The sequence below is a fragment of the Leopardus geoffroyi genome, chromosome A2 (genome assembly GCF_018350155.1).
Source record: "Leopardus geoffroyi isolate Oge1 chromosome A2, O.geoffroyi_Oge1_pat1.0, whole genome shotgun sequence".
NCBI lineage: Eukaryota > Metazoa > Chordata > Mammalia > Carnivora > Felidae > Leopardus > Leopardus geoffroyi.
In genome coordinates this window covers 20,191,071-20,211,988 of record NC_059331.1, presented here as the reverse complement: position 1 = coordinate 20,211,988, position 20,918 = coordinate 20,191,071, and the positions used below count along the sequence as shown (strand labels likewise).

The window sequence follows — 20,918 nt, the reverse complement described above, 5'->3', positions numbered from 1 at the left end:
GGGATCGGGCAGGCCTGTGCACCCATCCCTGAAGGACACGAGGCCAAAGGGCTCAGTCATTACTCCCTCAGCCCTGCCCCTTTGCAGCTATGCAGAAGCTTCAGGGCTTGCCCTGTCCCTTTAGCCAACCCCCCCCCCCCCCGCCCCGCCCCACCCCTAGCAGGAAGCACCCCTAGAAAGCAGAGAGCATTGCATCCAGGCCCTTTGAAAGGCAGAGAGTAAAAGGCCCCAGGGTGGCCACTGTTGCCAACAAGTAAATTCTCCAGAGCCAGCTCCAAGTAGTTAATTGTTGTGTTTTCTTCTTTCTGGAAACTGGCAGTTAACTCTGCTCAAGCATAAATGTGTGTATGTAGGTGTTTCCTTCCTAAAAGCTTCCTGTAAGCCTAGTGCATAACCTAGTCTCTCTGTCTTCTTCCTTTCAGCGGACAGCTCTGACAACTCTGATTTGGAAGATGACATCATCTTATCTCTGAATGAGTGAGGGACCATCATCATGTGGAAGACATTCTTGACAGGCGAGAAACTGAGTCAGATGAATTCAGAACACCTTCCCTTCCCCATCTCCCAGGGCTGTCTTTTAAGGAACTGCATGCCCTGCATTCAGAGGAATATGGCTTAGAGAGCCTCACTGGAATCTGAGGGTCCTTCTAAAACAATAACAACCACAAAAAGACAACAGGGTTTAGGCCCTATTCTGCTTCCTCCCTTCTCCTAGGATGGACAGCTCTTTCCTCAAGGGGGGGGAAAAAAAACATGTCTCTGGGGTTATTTCACAATATATTTTCTTTGTATAACGTTCTTTACTTAAAGAACAAGAAATAGTTTTTTATAAAACTTAAAAAGAAAAAAAAAAACAGGCATTTATAACTGAGGGTATGAACTTATATCCACCAGGTCTCTTGTCCCTGCACGTCATTTTCTATGGAAGAAAATGATGTCTAAAGAACAATACAGAGGCATTTTTACATACGTATTTAAATGAAAAGGAAAATCGTGGTTTCTTAAATTGATAAGGATTAAGAATATTTTATTATAAATGTAATATATGATTTTTTAACCTGTTTTGTTGCCTCATATGCTGTCAGGTTAATTTGCTTTCCTTCGTGCCCGAGGTGGGGAGGAAGGCACTGCTTGTTTGCTGAGTAAATGCCCAGGTTCACCCACCTTCATGGTTTGGGGGCAGCAAGGTCGTTGTGGATATTGGTTTTGTGGAGTTGAGGGAACTTAGGATATAAGTTCACTCCCTCTATTTTTCTTTGTGATTGTTTTTCAAAAATTTTTTTCTTCCCTTTCTCCCCAATGTGGAAATTACAAATCAAAGGCCTTTTTTCTTTAATGTAAAGTGTATTTATTTAAAAAAAATACAAAATAAACTACAAGTCTGTTTGTTCATGGCCTTTCCCTGTTCTCTTTACCAAAGTGTGATGGTCCCTTTCCCTGCAGCTCTAGCCAGCCAGTAGAGAAGACGCCTTCTGGGAGAGGCAGTCCAGGATGGCGGTGAGAACACATTCTGCCCAAATAAAGCACTCTGGGGAGAAAAGTAGCTTAGTCACAGTGTCTAAACCTGGTCTGCAGCCGTGCTCCAGAGGGAGTAACGGTTTGTGCCCGAGAACCAACCACGTGGGGTGGAGGAGAGGCTTGGGCATTGTCCACCGTGGGCACATCTCTCTGTTCCAGACTGACTCAAGAAGGCAGCTCTGCCGTACGTGTTTGGTGGAACTGGCAAGTTAGGGGTCCTGGGGAGTTTTGGAGAAACATGCTGGCAAAGCTAAGGAGTGAAAACGTTTTGGCCATCTCTATAGTCGGGTGGGTGACTGTCACCAGTTTCCTCAAGGGACAGTGATAGCGGACCGGAGTTGTTAACTTTTGGCGGTTTGGGGGCAGCGGGGGCTTGGGCAGCCTGGGTTTGCAGATGCAGTCTCGGGCCTCCAAAATCAGCCTGCAGTTGGTTAAAACTGCGCTACTGCCAGGGAAGTGCCACATGATCTGACCTTTTCACTGACCCCACCTCACCCTGCTTTCCTTCCCAGTAAACAGACCTGTCTCTTCCTTTGAGTTCGCTCAAGTAATAGCTTCTTGGTTTCTATTATGTAGGTATCACATGGCTAGAGGCTTTTTTCTCCCTTTGCCAAGAGAAGAGGGGACAAATTTGGTTGTGAAGTAAACAAGCGAGACAACATGGCTAAAACTCACCAGGGGCTGGCAGAGCCCTGTCGGGCTTTGGAATACCATACAATTTGTCACACACACAAACACGGGCCTGTGTCAGGTAGCTAGCTCTTGGTCCTTTAGAGAGCAGAGGTCTCAGCTTCATGCCTCAGCTTTAATGGGTTGCTAACACCTGACCCGTGGTGTAGCCTTGATTGCTGGTGCTGGATGCAGAAGAAAGCAGGTTAAAAGGCCAAAAGTAAAAGTGCTATATTCTAGACAGGAACTCAGCTGAACCACTGGCTGTGTCCCTAAACTCTGCCAGCAGCTCTTGGGAGTGCCTACGGGTCTCTGGGGTGGAGATGAGGCCCTCCAGCAGGAAAGCAAAGTTCTGGTTGACTTGACAACGTGCCTTTAGGGAAGCGCCCTGAGAGGCTTGAGACATCAGCCCTATTTCTTACTATACCAGGGCTTAAGATTGGAGTCACTTAGGAAGAAATCTGTACAATACTAGGAAACCAATGAGGAGGCAAACTTTTCTTCACATTTTTTTTTTTTTAAAGCAACCCCTCAGAGAGGACCCGAACCCCCAGGTGGAGGTGCTTGATGCCTGCAGTTAAATTGTTCTCTCTGGGGCAGTCTGAAATCAACCAGTGCCTTGACCACCTGACTTACCCTTACTAGTGCTGGCCAAGGCCTGAGAGAAGTTCACAGAACCTGCTGTGTCTTAAGAGCCAAAGGAAGGAAGTGGTTGAGAAGAGGGTCCAAGGAAGAGGAGGAGGAAGGTCACACAGTAGGCGTGGCTCTTTACTAAAACTCTGTATTTCCTTTTGGGAACAGAGAACACCTATCCCTGAAGAGCGGACAAGTCAAGAGTTGAAGTGTCTTCTCCAGGTTTCCATCTGGGAATGCTAGGAGGTGTAGTATTCTGGGTTCTGAGCACCCACTCTGTGAAGGATCAGCCCAAAGAAGTTTGGGACTTAAGGGGCAAGGCACCTCTGGCCTGTGTGGACCCAGGCATTTCTCAAAGATCTGCAGGAAGCCCTGTGATGTGCCTTCAGGTCACCCCTACCTCGCTTGCTCTGAACAAGATAAGGGCCACTCCTGGCATTATGAGCTACCCCAGGATGGTGGAGCTGTGGTCAGCTGCCCCCCCCCCACCCCCACCAGACTTGCTTAGATACCTTGCAGGTGTTGCCACAGCTCAAGTACAAACAGACAAATAAACACATTTAACACCTCCTTTGTTAAGGTTTTCTGTTGTGAACATGCTTGTTCTCTCATGAGTATCAGCTTTAGCCCAGTGAGCAGTACTTGCCCAGGCACCTTACCCTGTTCATTTTAAATCTCCAAGGTCCCTAAAAGCCACCTTCTTCATTGTCCTTGTGGACAAGCATGTATTCTCCATGCAGGATACACTGAGCCTCAGCCTCCACTTCACAACTGTCTCAAAACATCTGGCTGTCACCTGTTGCCTTGCCCCAGCTGGGGTAATGGGCCAGGCCAGGAGAGTGGCATGGCCCACAGAACCTAGAGTTCCTGGCCTTTTGGGGGTTCATTTCTCTTACTGGGGCTTCTGCTGTCCCTCAGCTCTGACAATGAGCCTTTTGGGACATGGTGACAACTGCTGTATGACTGGTTTCCCTCCCTGGTCTCCAATGGTGCTGGCTTCATTTGTCCTATGACCTCACTAGAGACCAGTGATGACAGCATTAGTAATTCTTTAAAGAGTCCCTCCCAGCTCAAGGATGCCTCCACATTGCCCCCTAGCTTGGGCAGTGCTAGTCAAAGCCATTCAAGCCAACAAGCCAAAGCTTGGTACCTGTGACCGCATTCCCCACAGAAGCACCTTTCTTCCAGTGGTTCCACCTCAGCAGCAGGGCAAGAGGCTGAGGCACTCTCTCTTACCTTGCACCTGAGAAACAGGTAAGCCAGTTAAGAGCATCTTCCTAACCCATCATGTTCCCTTGCAGCATTGCAAAAATTCTTCGGTCTGGGGATTCAATGTCCCTCACAAAAGCTCTAGTTACTGGGCAGAGGCCTGTTCCTTTGACACATCAGCCACGAATAACCAAAGGAAGAACCAGAATTCACAAACACTGGGTCAAGTTCAAGAATTAGCCCAGAGAAGCTTCCTGTCACCCTCCATTCCGACATCTGGCCTCTAGGTCCCTGGGAGTTTGAGGCAGCTCGGTCTCCAGCCGAGCATTCCTGGGCTGCCACATTAAGGCTGCAAGGCTGAACAAGAGGGGGAGCCTGCGTGGATATGTGAGAACGAGGCCCCTTGGCACCAATATTACACTGTTCTTCCCCATGACTACAAGACCACACAACTGCTAGACTACCGGCTCGCAAAAAGACCTCAAGATCGGGCACCTTGTCCAACAGCTACACCTCAAGTGGATGAACACGCACGTTTAGGGCAAGAGAACAAAAACTCCAAAACTACCACAGCTGCTGGTTATAGACCTTAGGCTCACCCCCTTCCTTTGCATGGGCTTTGCTCAGCCAGGCAAGGTAGGGTCCAGAGGCAAATTGAAGCCCACCTGCTCTCAGCCAAGGTTAAAAATGTGAACGCAGTCCTGACTCAGCCCAAAGAGCTGAGGGACTGAGAGTGGACAATCCATCAGAACTCTGAGCTACACCAGTGCCGCAAAGATGGCGCATTTGTGTGCAGTGGGGAAAAACTTGATTAAACCAAGACTCTGAACAGGATTAAAAATCCATCCTCTGACAAAGGCTTTACTGACAACTTTCCATACAGTTAGTCAAAAAATAAAAAAATACAGAACACAGCAGACAGTATCTTGTACACTAGAAATCAATGTGACAGGAGTCCCTTTGCTCATCGCTGTAAAAAAACCCTCAAAAATCTAAGAACTTAGTGTTGGTAGGGGTCAGGACTCTGGTCCCCCACCAAATGAACCAAAATAACCCAGCAGAGAATTCAAACCAAGGGATTAGGAGGTGGGGAATCAGATTTTAAAATGACTGCTTTTGTGACACAAATGCGGAGCTGGAAACAGGTCTGGGCTAGGCAGTGTCTCTTACTATAACTATCACCATGTGTTCTTCTTCTAGCTTGCCCAATGTCCTCAGTGCTGACTGGAGGTACTGCTGTGAAAAGTCACAGGGCGGGAAGGCATAGAGCATGCCCGTGCTGTCTCTGCCCTTGGAACCACCCACCGGCAGGCTGATCACCCCCGCGGCCTGCTTCTGTTTCAAGTAGGAGACCAGGTTCCTGAGAAGCCGCCTCTGTAGGCCTGGCTCCACCGTGGGCATCCCCTCAGTGCCAGGCCCGCTCGGGGTTGCCTGGGTGGCTAGAAGCACTGCATAGCCATTGGGGCTCCCCTGCTTGATGCGCCGTGTGACCTCATCGAGCTTGGGCTGGTCCAGTCGCAGGCGCTGGGCGATCTTCAACTGGGTCAGCTTGCTCCCAGAAGTGTGATCTTTGAGGAGGCCAGTGATAACCCCTTGGTCCCCCTCTAGGATGTGCATAGATGTCGGGAAGCAACTGTTTTTCAACACTAGGAGCCCATTCCAACCCAGCTGCAGTGTCTGGGCATACTCAGAAAGATTCTTGAGCTTTTTGGTCTCGTGTTTTGGCTCTTCCAGAGGCTTGGGCTCAGCCTCAGAGGTCCGATGATTGCGCTCGCTCTCTCGTGTCTTCTTCCCGTGGGAAGAGTCTGGAGCCTCATGGTGGTGGTGGTGACTCCGCTCCTCAGCCCCATGTCTGCTGTTGCTGAGAGAATTGCTGCTTGACTCCTTGGTCCCGTCACTGGCGTGGTTCTCCTTACGGCTGCGCTCAGGAGTGCGATCAGAGCCCCGGTCCACCTGCTGCCCACCACCCTTGGTCCTGCTCCGTTCCTCGTAAGGGGAGTGGGTTGTCCTCCCGCGGTCACTGGAAAGGCTCCTCCGCTTCCGCCTCTCCTCCCAGGGCTTGGGCAGGCCCCGGTCCCCATCTCCCCAGCGTTCCCCACTCCGGCTGCGCACCGAGCGGCTGTAGCCCTCCAAGCTGTTTCGCCGGTCAGAGCTTTTACTAGGGCTGGTCCAGTCCCCTTCCAAAAAGGTCCGGTCTCGGTCTGAGTACAGGAGGTGTGGGGGGGTCCTATCCCGCACCCGCAGGTCAGCATCCAGGTTTCGGTGCCGGGTATATCCATCCGGCAGCAGCTCATAATGCACGGGGAGGGGTGAGGGCTGGTACTGCTGGGGATATCGAGTCTCCTCTGCTTTGGCAAAATCCACGCGCAGCCTTCGGTCTGGACCACCCAAGGGAAAGCCCCTCATTTTTGCACAGGCAGCCTGGGCTGCATCCAAGCTCTCATACTGGATGTAAGCAAAGCTATCTCCCTTGACGTGATCAATGGTTCGAATGCTCCCAAAACGATCAAACTCCCGGGCCAGAGCGGCCAGTGAGGTGTTAGGCCCCAGGCCACCCACCCAGAGGCGAGTGGTGGGGTTGGCCTTGCCATAGCCTATCTTAATGGGGTTGCGGCCAATCACCCGGCCTGACATGGCCACCTTAGCCCTGTGGGCCATGTCTAGGTTCTGGAACTTGAGAAAGGCATACGCACCGCCCTGGCCACGGGCAGGTCTCTTGATGACCACCTCCTCGATGATGCCGTACTTCTCGAAGGCCCGCCGCAACTCCACCTCAGACACGCTGTGGTCCAGGTTTCCGATGAAGAGGTTGCGCGTGGCGCGCTGGTCGTCCTCAGGCATCAGGTCCTCCTCGCACACGGCCGGGTAGCCGTAGGGACGCCCGCGATCGTCGTAAAGCCCGTAGTAGTCCAGGGCCCGCTCCCGGGATAGTCCCACTGCGGCAGCGGCGGCAGCATCCAGGGCAAAGGCTGCGGCGGCGTGGCGAGCACGGGGCTCCCGCAGCGGCGGGGCGGCTACGGGGGACAGCGAGCGCTGCTTATATTGGTAGCCACTGTGCAGTGGCAGGTAGCCTAGCGGGTCCGCGGGGGCGGGGGGACCTGGGGGCGGCGTGGAGGCGGCAGCGCTGCTGCTGCTGCTTCGCCGGCTGCTCCCACCGCCACCACCACTGCCGCCGCCGCCGCCGCCGCCGCCGCGCAGGTACACGGGCTCCACCTTGAGCGGCCGGTCGTAGAGCAGCAGCTGGCGGGCCAGGGCGTGCTGGCGGGCCTCGCGTGCGTCCTGCGGATGCCGGAAGTTCACGTAGGCCACGCGGCCCAGCTCTGGCGTGTGCGACAGGCGCAGGCTGATCTCACCGAAGCGCTTGAACTGATGGAAGAGCCGGTCCTCGAGGTGCTCGGCGGGCAGTGCAGGGCTCAGGCTGCTGATGAGCAGCGTCTTGTACTCAGGTGCGGCCGCCGACGAGCCGGGACCCGCGGGCTCGGTCCCGGGCGGCGGCGGAGGTGGCGGCAGCGGAGACGCGCGGGGCGAAGCACCTGAAGCGCCTGGGTCCCCGGAGGCCTTGCCGCCGCGTCCCCCGCCGCCGGCGCCAGAGCCCGAGGAACGGCCGCTGCTCGCACGGTGATTCGCGTCCCCGGCGCCGCGGCCGTCGCGATGCCCACCCCCGCCGCCCCCGCTACCGCGGGGTTTGTCGCGGGCCCGAGTTGGAACGGGATGCTTGGCGCCGCCCGAGGCCTTGTGAGCTGCCCGCCGCCCGCCCGCCTCCGCCTCCCGTTCGCGCTCCCGCGGCCGCTTGGCCGACGATGACGAGCCGCGCCCGCTTGGGCTCGAGTCTCGCTCGCTCTGCCTCTTCATGGCGCCGGCGCAGCGGGCGGGCGGGCGGCCCGCAGGCCCCTCACAGCGGCGGCGGCGGCGGCCGAGGAGGCAGCGCCCCCGGCGCCGCCATCTTGGACAAAAGGACTCGGCGCGGCGGTGGCAGCGGGGCGGGGCGGGAGCAGCGCCCAGGGGCCGGGCGTCGCGTTATCAGGCTGCGCCGGACTGTCACGTGACCCGGCGGCGGGCGGGGCGAGAGCTGCGCCGACATACGTCATCGGACAGCGCCTCTCCGTGCCACGGGACCCCGGGTGGTCTTGAAAGTGAGCTCTGACGCCACCCCGCGGCCAAGGCTCTGGGCTACGCGGAAATTCATGGCCCTCCTGAGAGCCAGGCTGGCTTGCACTGACTCTGACCCCCGTGGGCTGCGGGCCCTGGGCGTCCCACGACGCGTGGAGTAGGAGTGGCAGCGTCTGTGGGCGCCGGGCTCCCGGGTCTTAACCCAGTGGCTCTTTACGTGGCCTCCCCCAAATCCCCACCACGGCCGTCTCCCGACTAGGGTCCGGAATGGACAGACGCGAGAACCTCCGTAGGCCCCGTCCAGGACCCACCGCCCACAGAACAGGCATCCTCAGCGTTCTGGTATCCTGTGCAGTGATCGCCGTAAAGGCCGCGAAGCCATGGGCTCTGAATGCACAAGGCCAGACCTGGCAGGCGAGCCAGCAAACCTGCCGTTTACCAAGTGGGAATAGGCTCCTTGGCGCCACTGGGCCCACCCTCTGCTGCAGCCCCTGAGCAGTGGGCTGTAAGGACAGGGCCACGGAGCCATGGGTGAAGACAAAGCCAAATCCAGTAGTTACCACAGCTTGCCACGCTTACCTCTGGCTGACCAGTGCCCTTCTGTTCACCTCCAGGCGAGATGTGGGGCCAGTGGGGTGGGTGGAATGAATTCTGCCCAGGCGCCCAAGCCCCCTCAGGATGGCTTCATTCCCCCGAGAGCTGTTGGAAGCATTGCAGGACCTGACCCAACTTCAGCAAGGCAACTGTGGGGTGGGTTAAAGCCTACCAGCTCCTCCTCCTCCCACAACCATAAATAAACCACTCCTGGAACAGCTAAGGCAGGTGCAAGGGGGAAAGCTTACACGAAAACACCTGTAACATTGCCAGAACTGACCTACACTTCCAGAAGGGACGAGTTAACCCTTTCATAGATAACCTCGGGGGTCAGCCCTACAGTGGGAGCGATTGTTGTTTTCCCTGTTCTTGTGTTCAGTGTGGCCTATAGGCCATGGCCATCCATCTCCTAAGGCTTCTGCCTTTAGCTGTGGATTTTCCCAGTGCCTGTAAGGGGCTCAGGACACTGCGCTTGTCAGATCCTAACAGCTCATTCTCCAAAACAAGGAAGTCTTGGCCTGAGAAGTGGCTCAGCCTTGCTTTCCTCTTAGACGTGGTGTTGCAGATGTGCAAAATGTGGGGCCACTGCACTAGTGGATGCCACTGCAGGCTGTGACAAGGCCTGTGTAGGCAAACTGAATTTAGCAACTGTATAAATAAACTGCAAAAAAGGAAGACTGAAGTCTTTCTTGGAAAAGCACTACTGGTCTTTCCCTTCAGGTGGTCTCTGCAGGCCCAAGAAGCAGAGGGGTGTCCACCAAGCCACAGCTTACACTGACAACTGGGTTCCCCAAGAGCCAACCCCAGAAGTAACTAAAAAAACCAGACTCTGGAGACACTTTGGGGACAAGACCTCAACTATTTTAGACTTATCTTGGGTAAACAAGGCAAAAGGCAAGCTCTCACTGACTCTTTGTATAAACTGACCCCTGCATATCTCACTAAACCCCAATTAGGCATCAGAGGCTTGGGACTGACCCCACACCACAAACTCAGATGACCAAGTAGATGGCCAGATCTGGATGGTGCTTGGTGGAGGAAGCCAGCCCAAGAGCATCTTTAGAAATGTGATGGTACTGAACACAGGCAGCTACTGAAGTCATCGTTCCAGAAAACCATACTAAACATACCCTCAGTCCTGCTCGGACCCAGCCCTGATATAAGCCCCTCCCTTGCACACCAGATTCAACCCCCTGTGCTCTGCCAAGAGGCTGTTCGGCCTCCAGCTCCCCAGGTGGGACTTCCACTCCAAGTCACCTCGGGGTGAGGCATGGGACCCAGTCTTCTCCCGGGCTCGCCTCCAGTCCTGCACGAGCCCCCATGTCTCAGCCCGTGTCCTGCCTGGCATCTCCGGCACTGGCGGCCAAGGGGCAGATGTGAAGATAGCAGACAACTCTTGTGAACTGGAAAGCATAAACTGCTGGGATCTTCGTTAGGGCTGAAATCCTATTTCAGATTCACTTTAATTCTCCAGGGACAGCTAGAAATGTTCTTCCTTTAATAAAAAATTCCCAAACACACTTTGAAGTCCTAGAGTAAACCAGCAACAGAACAAAGTGAACCCCCCAGGGGGCGCTGTAGAGCCAGCATCGGCAGGAGAGCTCCAGGCTTCACACCTGACATTGTCAGGAGCCTGCCTAAAAAATAAATTACAAAAAGGCTGCAGGGAAGACACAAGTGGAATGCTTTCCCCACAGGTGCAGCGGGGGGCGGGCAGACTACAAATCAGTCCGTGAACCGGCTGCCTTGGGGGCATATTTAGGCATCAGTTCATTAATCTTCCGGATGTAGTCAGACTTCTCCGCACAGCCTTTGCACGTCTCCCCCCAGTCGTCCAGGATCTTCTTGAGTTCTTTAACCCGGAGCTTCTTCAGGTCCACTGTGCTCAGGTCAATCTGCTTGTCTGGAGGAGAGAGTAGGGAGAGCTCGTGGGAGCAGCCACAGACCCTCATAGTCCTGGGATGGGTCACCCCAGGACAGCCTCCCATCCATTAAAACAAGCAGTCCTACTGGTCTGAGAGGGACAGACGTTTCCAGACACCTGCAGGTGTGTGTCTGTGCCCACTGCCCTGAACTGGGGGAACTGGCCTGGGCCCTTTCACCGGAAGGCTGGTCTCACACTGGCAGCATCCACCCAGACATGCAGTATTGCCAAGGACAGGGATGGGGGCTACATGGTTCTTACAGGAGGAACCTTACAGGAGAAATGTGGTTCCCACTCCAAGTGCCTTGAAAAATAGTCACAGTAGAGGTCAAGTCACTGTAGAATGACAGCTCCACGGTGACAGAGCAGAGAGACCCCTTAGCTCCAATTTCCCAACACAGGCCCTGGTCATGAGCTTACTCTCTCCACAACCACTTGTGACCACAGAGAGACCTTGAGCCAACAGCCTGTCAGGTCACAGTCAGGAGACTGGGCATCCTTGACACAAGTGGACAAACACAGGCCCTTGGACACTCAAGTCACAGTAAAATATGCTGGTGCTGCTTAAACTTTACAGACGAGGACAACTATTCCTGGTCCTGTTTCTGAGGCCTGCTTTTCCCCACCAGTAATGTCGGCAAGAGAGATGCTGCAGCAGCTGGAACTCCTGGCCTGCCTGTCCGCACACAGCATTTCTCTTCAAAATGAGGAAGATTGCTGGGCCTTCAGAGCTTATGGCCAGGAAAGGTCAGGCCACATCCCTTCTCTGCTCAAAATCCCATGTTCCCAACTTGACTCAGATTAAAGATCTGAAGCCAAATCTTCACCAATCTGCAAGGCCCTCTGTGCCCTGTATACCCGCCATGCCTCTGCACTGCCTGTTTGCTCAGCCTGGAATGTTCTTCCCTTAGCTATTCCCCTTGGCTAATCCACCGCCTGCCTCCAAAGTATGTTGAATGTCACCTCCTCAGTGAGCCCTATTCAGACCTCCACCCATGAGGCCAGATCCACCCTGCCCCTCACTTAGCACAGTCTACCCGGCTATAAAACTCACGAGGCTCTCGTTTCTCACCTGCCTCTCCCAGCTACAAAGTTGACTCCTAACGCCTGAGCTCAGAGGGTCCGTGTTTGTTAAATAAGGTTTAGCCACACTCACCATACTTTAGCTCACAGATCTGGCTGTCCTTCTTTTTGAGCTTCTCACAGACCTTCTCCACAGGGATGTGGTGGGCCAGGGGCTTTGACACCTCGTTGATGATCTTAGTGGCAGCGTCATCTGTGGCCCCAATGTAGTAGCACTGCAGCAAGAAAGGACAATGACCTTCAGAAGGTTTCCCTTGAAAGCCTTCTCCTTCACAACACACTGATATCTCAAAACATCTCTTTGCCAGGACTCCCTTTCCCCACGCCCTCTCTGTACCAGCGGTCAGAATCAGTCAGCGTAAACCCTGGGCTCTTAATACACGCTCAGTCCCAGAGCTGACACCCTCCAAATAAGTTTAAGAGTCGCCAGGATTCAGACCTTTAAAAAAAAAGACACACAGGGGCGCCTGGGTGGCTCAGTCGGTTAAGCGTCTGACTTCGGCTCAGGTCAAGGTCTCACAGTTCGTGAGTTCGAGCCGCGCATCTGGCTCTGTGCTGACAGCTTAGAGCCTGGGGCCTGCTTCCAATTCTGTGTCTCCCTCTCTCTCTGCTCCTCCCCCGCTCATGCTCTCTCTCTCCTTCAAAAATAAATAAAAACATTTAAAAAATTAAAAAATAAATAAATAAAAATAAAAAAAGACAAACCAGCGATTTCCAGGGAAATTAAAGCTACAAAAATCATCATTTCATTAGGGCTCTTGTCCCAATTCAGCTCTGGCGTACCCTGTGCCCACTTTGTTATCTTGTGTCCTTGCACGTGGCCTCTGAACACTGACATGGTTGTTCCCTCTTCCTGGGATGCTCTTCCCTCCTGCCTTGCAATGACAACTCTTCCTCAGAGAGATTCTTGACTATTTTGCCTAAATCAGCATCTCCCCTCTCTGCCAGAGCACCGTGGTCTATTTTCTGCTGGACACTCATCCCACTGCTGTCATCTGTTTGCCTGTCATTTCTCCCCACTGATACTCCCAGTGCCCAGCACCCAGTACGTGCTCATTCAATACTAACAGGGTAACAAAACCTCACAACTGCAGAATTCATGAAAACACTGGAGACTGGAGTCCCACACTGGCATACTAACAGAACAGTTAACCTCCTGAACAGGCAAGTGGGCAGGGCCAGCCAGGGAGGGTAACCAGCTACTCACCAACCGATTCTCTTTCCCTCTTGCTTCCCGGCAGAATTTTATAAGCTCTTTTTCAACAGAGGATGGTGAGAATGTGACATCTCGATCTTTGAGGTCCTGATAAAATCTTCCCAGATAAGAGATACAGACTGGAAAAGAGAGGGAAGGGAGATGCTCAGCAATCACCAAGGTGCACCCCAATCCACCAGGAGGGAACTCCGTCATCAATTTAAATAGCAGACAAGGTGAGAGATGAGTTTTTCCACCACCGGGTTTTCTCAGGTGCCCACGGGTGGGCAGAACCCACCTCCGGGTTGCTGGGGTCCCTTGGTACACCTAGGGCACATGGGGAACGAGCATCACCCAGTGACCCACACATGGCTCCTCCCTGCTCCTTCCATAAAGTTTAAGCCGAGATTGAACACGTGTCCTTGGGATGGACTCACTGTGACCTCAGAAGAGGCCCAACCGGAGGGCGAAGACAAAAACAATCCAAATGCTTCTCATTTCCAAATACAACATCGAACCCGAGGTGCGGCTTCGCAGGCCCACCGGCCCCAGAATGGTGCCCATGGCCGGCCCTGGGGACTCCCGACCTGGGCCAGGGAGAGCCTCTGCCCCGTGATGGGAAAGGAAAGAAACTCCGGCGTTATCTCAATTTCAAGCCAAGTTTTCTGCACGATCTAGTCCCAACTTTTTCTTGTTGGACCAGTTTCCTAGGCCCAGGAACTGTTTTCTAGGCCGGCGTCCGCCCCTCTTCGGGCGGACCCCGCTGGGACGGCCGCCGCCCCCGCCCGTTCCAGCCCCGGCCTCTCGGCCGTTCGGTGGTCTGGGTGGGTTCAGAGCCGCCGCCAGGCCGGCCTCGGTGCGCGGACCCCGGCCCCGCCGCACCTTCGCAGTCGCCTGGCCGCAGAGCCCGGCCGCCCGGCAACACGCTCAGAGCCAGTGCCACCGCCAGCCCCTGCGTGGCCCACATCCTCCTCCTCCTCCACCGCCGCCGCCGCCGCCGCTGCCGGACTGAACCGCGCCCGCCGTGAGGAGCTGCCTCCGGGTCCCGGCCGCGCGCCGTAGTTCCCCATTGGCGGGCGGACCCCGCGCCCTCCCACACGCCGCGCTCTCATTGGTCCACGCACCCGGGAGCCCAGACGGGCCGCTCCACGCTGCCCTTTCTTATTGGCTGGTAGCTTCGCCCGCCCTTGGCCCTAGACAGTTGTCGGCCGCTGATTGAACCAGGGGGGCCGGCAGGAAGCGGCCGCGAAGGCGGCGGAAGGGGTCCGGGCCGCCATCTTGAGTAGGGGCAGCAGCTGTGACAGAGGCGGGGCGCCGCGGACTGGCGCAGAGGATTGGTGTGGGGTTCGGCTTCAGCTTTGCGCCTGACTTGTCCCGAGTAGTCCCTGCTCTGGGACCCACGTCTGCCCGAAAAACCCCTCCCCGCCCCGGGGCCCCAAGGGCAGGCAGGGAGAGCAGACCGCTGCAGGCCAGGTTTCGGGGAGGTTCTTTTCTTTTTTTCAAACGATACCGTGGGCGGAGGATCCAGGCTTCGGGAACGTCTGCGGAAGCTCTTGCGCCCGCGAGGCTTGCCGACCGGGTCTGAATGTCCGCATCAGGCCGGAACCCGTCTTGTAGGAGCTAACTGGACGCCGGCCGGGGTGGACAGAAGCTGGGCTGGAGGATTTCTCATTGGAAGGGCCCTCTCCGAGCGGCCGTCCTAGGCCTCGGGGAGCGCCTGGCCTCCTTAGGTGCTGTGGCTGTACGATCCGAGCCGGCCCGCCTCAGCGGGGAGCTAAAGGACTGGCCCGCCGCCTCCGGCTTTCCCACCGAACCTCAGGATCCCTGGCTGCCGGGGGCGCCTCCTGGGTGGGGGCCCGCGAGTCAGCCGACGAGCACTTGAGGGGGTTTCCTCTTTGGCTGCCCTCCCTTCCAAGTGCAGGGCTTGGCTGGCTGTCTGAAGGCAGGGCGTGGAAAAGGCTGGCTCCGTGCTCCGTGCAGAGAGGTTTCTATGGGGCTAAAGGGCTTGGAGCCCAGCGACAAGGGATGGAGAGGGGCACTTGGGCTGCTCCCATTCAGTGAATTCAGTGGGTCAGTATCAGGTATTCATCTTTAATTCACATCACAGCAGTCAAAGGAGTGGGGAAAGGGGGAGAATCAAGTGGCAGATATTTACATCTAAAATTCACATTACTTGTTGGATTTAGAACATGCTACCACAATATATACAGTAAAATACCTTTTGGGACACTAGTACAAATTGTTTTTCCTCTTAACTTTGCTTTCTGGTACACGTATAAGATAATTTTTAAACCACTTTTTTAAACATAAATACACAAAAAAAATGGTTAGAAGTTTTCTTATTTTAAATAAGCACAGAATGCCAGAGGTTAAAAACACATTTATAGGGCTGAATACCAATTGGACATCACACTCTATACATTTTTTGCTCAAATTCCTGTACAAATACACAGCATTCAAATAGGTATTTACAAATAAGCTTGAAAGAATGAAAATCAGTATTTCACAATCTTTTCAGAGGATTCTCATTTCTGGCCTCCCACTTCCCCTCAGACTGGCCGTTCTCCAACAAAAGGGATTTGGATTATGTCCTTTCATCCAGTTAGGGAAAATGGAAAGGGAAGACAAACCTAGCTTACCTTACATAAAAAAGCAAGGCCAAACGAACCCACAACCCACACTGCCCTCCCTACCCTCCTGTGCTACAAGGTGGAGAAGGTCGATGTTCTTATGTGATGACTGCCTTGTCCAGGGATTGAGGTTCAGAAGTGCCCTAAAATCTAAAGATGCCCTTCTACCTAAAATTCAAATCCAGAGCTAGCCCCCAACTCTCTAACACTTGTGAACACCACATACTCTACGCCTGCCCTCTGAGGTCAGAGTTGCCATGACTCACCCACTCTACCTAGAGCTATCCTTATAATTATCAGAAACGACCCACACTGGTGGGAGACACCCCCAGATGCCCTGAAGGTAATGTGGCCCTCCATCTACCCAATTGGTTACTTGCTGGCATTTCCTGTTCAATAAGCTGGCATTTGTTTACAAGAAAAGAACACCTTGGCTGGCCTTGTCTGTTTGGAAAGGTGGGCTGTGGGGGAAAGGATGGACGTCTAGGGCCCAGGGCCTGGCCAGAAGAGGAACTAGGGGAGAACACATCTGCTCAATAAGGAGAAGGCAGCCTTGTGACCATCAAAGTTGTGAACTTATGCAAATGAAAAAAAAATTTTGTAGACTTTTTTTTTTAAGTAACTTAGAAGCACCCTGGTAAAATACTATTACCACCCCACCTTATCCCCCCCCCCGCCCCCAAATAATAAACCAAGAGAAAAATCCGTGCCCTGACCTGAAAAAGTTTCCTATAAAGATACCATTGCGCTCTGCCCAAAAGACTGGGAAGGCTGGAGAAACTGCCCTCCTGCCCACCCCGAACCCTGAGTGGTGGTCCCCGTGGGCTTGGAGGGAGGGGGGGGGTGGTGAGCTACAGTTGGCCACTTGAGAGAGGATAATTCAACCTGTGTGGCTCTCTGCTTCCAAAGGAGGGGCTTCCTCCCACTCTCTTTACCTAGAAGCTTGCTGAACCTTACCACGAGTCCTCAGGGCTGGAAGCCTGGCTGGGCAGCCAGCCCCACTGCTCAGAGGTAGTGCTGAAAATCCCTGATTCAGGAACTGGATGACAGGCATTCTGGCCACTTCTGAAAGAGGATTTCTGGCCCCTGCCACACCCCAGCCTCGCTCTATACCAGCTTGTCTCTCAACACTTGGCCTCCTGGGCCATGGGGAAGAAGGTTGCTAGGGCCTCTGGCTCCACACCCCCACACAAGCGCCAGGGGGCAGAGGGTGGGAGATAACCTTTGCAGACCCATTCATCAAGGGGGCTCCTGCAGGGCATGAGGTGTATGGAGAATGTAAGGGAGCAAATGGTCAAATAAAAGCGATGGAAAAATCCAAGGTAGAGTGAGAGACAGGGCTGGCCCATGGAAGCTTGGCAGTGTGCCCTGGGCATGCAGTTAGGCCAGGTCACATGCCTGAGCTGGCAGGTTGGCTCAAGCAGCCCCTCAGTCTCGCACTCCTGGATGGAAGAGTGGGCAGGTGGGTAGGCATTTGTGCAAAACGGCTTGTAGCTCCCTTGTCCACCTGTGACATGTAGTCCACGTGGTCCTTGCGATCCCTGAATACAACCATGAGTTCTTCTGTCCACACAGCAACAGAAGAAGTCCCTAGTGCAATTTCCATTCTTCTGTGCATCTCTGCCCTGGAGGGAGGGCCTGGAGCTCCTACCCCTGGGCCCTGCAAAGCTGCAAAGCAATTCTCTCTGTGCAATATCTCCATATAGCTCCACGTGGTCTGGAACTGCAGGAGGAAGAAAGCATCTACTGCACAAAGGAAAGAAAGGAAAACCCATAGAATGGAAACGTAGAAAATGAAATAAAAAGAGAAGCCACAACCCTTCATGCTGCTGCGGCCTCTGTACATGGCAACACACAAGTTCACGGCAGTAGAACGTAGACTCGGGGTGGTTCTCTCCTGAGTGCCAGGCCTCTCTGGCTCCCTGGCGAGGGGACTTGCTTTTCAGACCTGGAGTGGATGGGCAAGCTGCTCACAGAGGGCGGCGTCCCAGCCGCCTCCTTGCCCCTCACTGTTCCCCTCGGCCGTGTTCCCAGGCCATGCGGGCCTGCTCTTCCTTGGCGCTCCCTGGGGGCAGTGAGGCCTTGCGGTGCAGGCCCCGAGGCCTGTCAGCATCTTCACGTAGCAGCACGCCTTCATCGTGCTCCAGGGCTGGCAGGCGGGTGTGGTAGGGCTTGGGTGGCAGCGCAGGTGGGTCCATGGGGTCCTGAGGGATGACACACCCCGGTGCTGAGTGGCTTCGGCATGGCTGGGCCTTGATGGAGTCCAGAACGGCGGACTCGGAGAGGCTGTAGTGGACAGGGAGGTAGGGTGGCTCAAGATCTTCATCTGCATTCCAGGCCTGGCTCGGCATGGAGTCCATGGTGTCAGTTCGAGGTGGGACCTCTGAGGAGTGCCCAAAGTTACTCTCGCTCAGGGAGGACACGCCGCTGCTGGCACTGCCAGACAGTGTAGAGTTGCTGCCGTCCAGACCTGACTGGGGGCTTGTGGGGGAGGCTGGGATAGGGTGGAGAGGAGACTGCAAAGGAAAGGGTGGGCATATTAGAATCCCTTTCTCCAGACAGGTGGGCTGGCCCACTAGGTGAAGAGAGGACCAAGTACCCGCACATATTGGCTACACATTTGTTTCTTCAGCAGCTGCCTCCCAGCAAGCCAGTGGAACCCCAGAATCAGCTACATTTCTGTGGACAAAAATGGCCCTGGCCTGGCTGCTAGGCATTTATAACCCGTGTGGCTCTGGGGTGCTGACAGAAGGGCTGGGTGGGCAGGCCAGTGCAGAGAGCAGGAAGAACCCCAGGGGACATGGGCCAGATGAATGCATTCTGTTGCTAAAATATGTGACAGAGTCTGTCTTTTCCAACATGCAGAAAAGGAGTTTTCATAAGGCTTTGCTGCCTCCTGTTTCTTGCTTTTGACTGGCCTCTAGTGTAAAATGCTCTCTGATCTACCATGGAAATGTTTTTTCACTTCTTGAACTATAGTGCATCGATACCTAGTGGTGTCAGCAGGGAGCCCCCAAGCCCCTCACTGCCCCTTGCTGATGCATTCAGGGTCCTCGTGTGTTGCTGTCCCCAGGACCCTCTGACCTCCCTGTCCCCATCGCATTGATTGCAGGACACATGGGTCATCTGCATCACAAGTGTGGCTCTGGCCACCCCCAGCTTCTGCCAGGCTGGTTGCTCTGGGACAGAGGAGCATGGAAGGGCTGTGGTTCTTTTTGTAGACCCAGGAGATTCCAGAGCAGACAAGAAGATTCCTTTCACACTCTTGTGGGGTTGTTGCTTCAATACATTACCTTGCGCAGAGTCCGGGCAGGCAGGGCCGGGGGGGTGTCACCCAGGGGATGGTGGAAGGCGTCAAAGTGTAGGGAGTAATGACCTGCAAAGGGAATAGAACAAGAGCCTTAGCTGGGGCTTTCTTGGGCTGTGTGCTGGCACATCTTCCAACTGCACAGCTGTGGGAAGAGTCTCCTGGGCACCCCTCAGCATTGAAGGTCACAGAAAAACCTCTTTTTTCACTGAAGTTCTCCAAAACAGGCTGCTGGAGTAAAAGGCACCTGTGCCACACAGAAGGTCAAGAAGGTCAAGTACGGCCGAGCCCATGGAACGGTGGGCCACAGGCAGTTGTAGCTCTCCGACAGGCTGGTGAGGAGCCGGCCAGCACAGTCTGTTCCATTGTCTTCAGCCCCCCTGGTTGGGAAGGCCTTCCTGAGCTCACCTGCTGTACTTGGAAACCTCACGACCCCAAAGCCCAGCAGGCTTCTTCCTGTGGTGGGGATATTTCTTCCTTGGCTGAGTCAGCCCAGAGAACGGCCCATCTTCTTAGTCTCGAGGGCTGCTACCCTCGCCTCTGAGTTGAGTCTGAAACCAGGGGCTATCTGGGGGACCCGCTGGACGTCTTCTTACCATGCAGCAGGCTTCGGGGAGGCACTGGGGGGGCCAGGATGCGCCCCATGTGGGCAGACAGGAAGGGCTGGGCCTCTCGGGCTCCGCTATCCAGGCTCCAGCTGCTGGGGGCTGCTGGCACTGCTGAAGGGTGGAAACAGATGGCATGAAGGGAGGTTACTTCTGAGCCATCCTCAGGGAGAAGCCCATCTTACAGCCTATGGCTTCTCCAGGTGTGCACTGTGTAGCCAGCACATGTGTGAGTGGCATGCCAGCCCCCCAAAAACACTGGCCACGTGAGACACTGTGGCCCATGGGGGAGAGTGACCAGGGACAGAAGCTGCTTAAGAGGATAGCAGCAGAGTGGACTGACGTCTGAAGAGTACTCAGGGTGAGGCAAACTGAGAGACAGTGCAGCAAGGAGTGAACATCTGCAGCCTCCGGGATTTGTCAGAAGAGGACAGAGAACAGAAGTGAGCAGAGCAGAGTGGAACGGGCTGATGGGACAGAATGCAGACAGAATGCAGGCCACAGAGCTCCTCACCAGAGCCAAGTCAGGGCTCTCCAACTGCCCTGGCCTAACAGGAAAAGCAGGGAGCACAGGGGGCGGGAGGCACATACTGCCCCATCCTAGAGCTAGTGCACAGCCAGGGTGTGGGCAGGAGTTGCCCCCCAAAAGGCCTCTGGTAACATACAAGCTGTTCCCACCCTACTGCTTCTCTGCCTACTGACTGGATTTGGGATGCACAAAGGGTTTTCAGGCAAGGACTGGTGTGCCTGCTGGAGGGAAGAGTATACAGCCCAAGAGTTGTGGCTCAGGTCTGGTTCCACCTGTGGCTTCCCAAGAAAAGGGTGGGCTGTGGGAATGAGGGTGCTTTTAGGCTTGCAGAGAGGCCCAGTTCCTGGCATCCACATGCTATGGATGCAGGGTAGAGCGGGCCTTGGACAAAGGGAAACAGAGTGTCCATCTATGCCAAGGAAGGAGGCCAGCGCCAGAATACTGGTCCGTTCACACCTCTCCTCCAGCCACAGCTGAGGTGAGCAACTTTGCAGGAGAGGAGAGGAAAGGAAGAATGGCTGGATCTTGGGCTAGAAGGTGCCACTCTGCAGGAACAGCAGGGGACATATAAATACTGTTGGCCAACTCCTCCTGGAGACCAAATACCACTGACAAGAAATGTGTCTTTTCTCTAATGGAGCTAGGCAAACATAATCTCCCTTTTGGGCTATCAGCAGCAGGGAAGCAGCTCATAATTCAGAGACCTAGCCCCTAGCTTTGTTCTGAGGCAGTTATAACTCAAGTGTGCCCGAAGAGGCTGGGGTTTGTGCTCTTCCAGCGCCAGGTACTGAGCGGGAAATGCTAGCGCCTAAAGGAATAGAGAGGTTCTGGAAAGGAAGGAGCTGGGGTCTAGCCTTCAAGGAAGATGTGGCCAGGAGGGGCTGGGCCCATGTGGTCCAGGGATAAGATAGT

At 54.7% G+C, this 20,918-nt stretch overlaps 4 protein-coding genes across 28 annotated transcripts in view; 1 reads left to right on the top strand and 3 right to left on the bottom strand.

Annotated features, from left to right (window-relative positions):
* The window catches only part of DCAF1 (DDB1 and CUL4 associated factor 1), a 90,989-nt gene extending 87,590 nt beyond the window's left edge, over window positions 1-3,399 (top strand). For 8 of the 11 annotated variants that reach the window (XM_045492965.1, XM_045492967.1, XM_045492962.1 and 5 more), the window contains one exon: window positions 423-1,385. In XM_045492965.1, the coding sequence (XP_045348921.1) occupies window positions 423-481 (59 nt within the window). In that variant the 3' untranslated portion in view covers window positions 482-1,385. Of the gene's footprint in view, window positions 1-422; window positions 1,386-1,443; window positions 1,498-2,094; window positions 2,183-2,988 lie in introns of those variants that run through there. The other 3 variants (XR_006715845.1, XR_006715842.1, XR_006715844.1) reach the window with 2 other exon arrangements.
* Window positions 3,400-4,863: 1,464 nt separating this feature from the next.
* RBM15B (RNA binding motif protein 15B) lies at window positions 4,864-10,084 on the bottom strand. The gene has a single exon (XM_045492969.1). It carries the CDS (start codon window positions 7,879-7,881, stop codon window positions 5,182-5,184), a length of 2,700 nt encoding a protein of 899 aa, XP_045348925.1. The 5' UTR covers window positions 7,882-10,084; the 3' UTR covers window positions 4,864-5,181.
* Window positions 10,085-10,208: 124 nt separating this feature from the next.
* Window positions 10,209-14,212, bottom strand: MANF (mesencephalic astrocyte derived neurotrophic factor). The gene is made up of 5 exons (XM_045491075.1): window positions 14,135-14,212; window positions 13,818-14,040; window positions 12,948-13,075; window positions 11,814-11,955; window positions 10,209-10,636 (listed from the first exon to the last, which is right to left on the bottom strand). The coding sequence occupies exons 1-5, from the start codon at window positions 14,210-14,212 to the stop codon at window positions 10,452-10,454; spliced, it is 756 nt and encodes a 251-aa protein (XP_045347031.1). The 3' UTR covers window positions 10,209-10,451.
* An 800-nt stretch (window positions 14,213-15,012) lies between these two features.
* The window catches only part of DOCK3 (dedicator of cytokinesis 3), a 585,953-nt gene continuing 580,047 nt past the window's right edge, over window positions 15,013-20,918 (bottom strand). For 12 of the 15 annotated variants that reach the window (XM_045492946.1, XM_045492948.1, XM_045492952.1 and 9 more), the window contains 3 exons: window positions 19,469-19,591; window positions 18,859-18,941; window positions 15,013-18,081 (listed from right to left, as the gene is read on the bottom strand). In XM_045492946.1, coding sequence (XP_045348902.1) covers window positions 17,572-18,081; window positions 18,859-18,941; window positions 19,469-19,591 — 716 coding nt within the window. In that variant the 3' untranslated portion in view covers window positions 15,013-17,571. The remainder of the gene's footprint in view (window positions 18,082-18,858; window positions 18,942-19,468; window positions 19,592-20,918) is intronic. The other 3 variants (XM_045492954.1, XM_045492955.1, XM_045492960.1) reach the window with 2 other exon arrangements.

Coding starts and splice junctions, on each gene's coding strand:
- RBM15B (XM_045492969.1), bottom strand. CDS start 7,881: ATGAAGAGGCAGAGCGAGCGAGACTCGAGCCCAAGCGGGCGCGGCTCG.
- MANF (XM_045491075.1), bottom strand. CDS start 14,212: ATGGCGGCCCGGACCCCTTCCGCCGCCTTCGCGGCCGCTTCCTGCCGG. Junction 13,076..13,817: donor GCGGCCAGGCGACTGCGAAG/GTGCGGCGGGGC, acceptor TCTCTTTTCCAG/TCTGTATCTCTTATCTGGGA. Junction 10,637..11,813: donor GATCTGTGAGCTAAAGTATG/GTGAGTGTGGCT, acceptor TCTCTCCTCCAG/ACAAGCAGATTGACCTGAGC.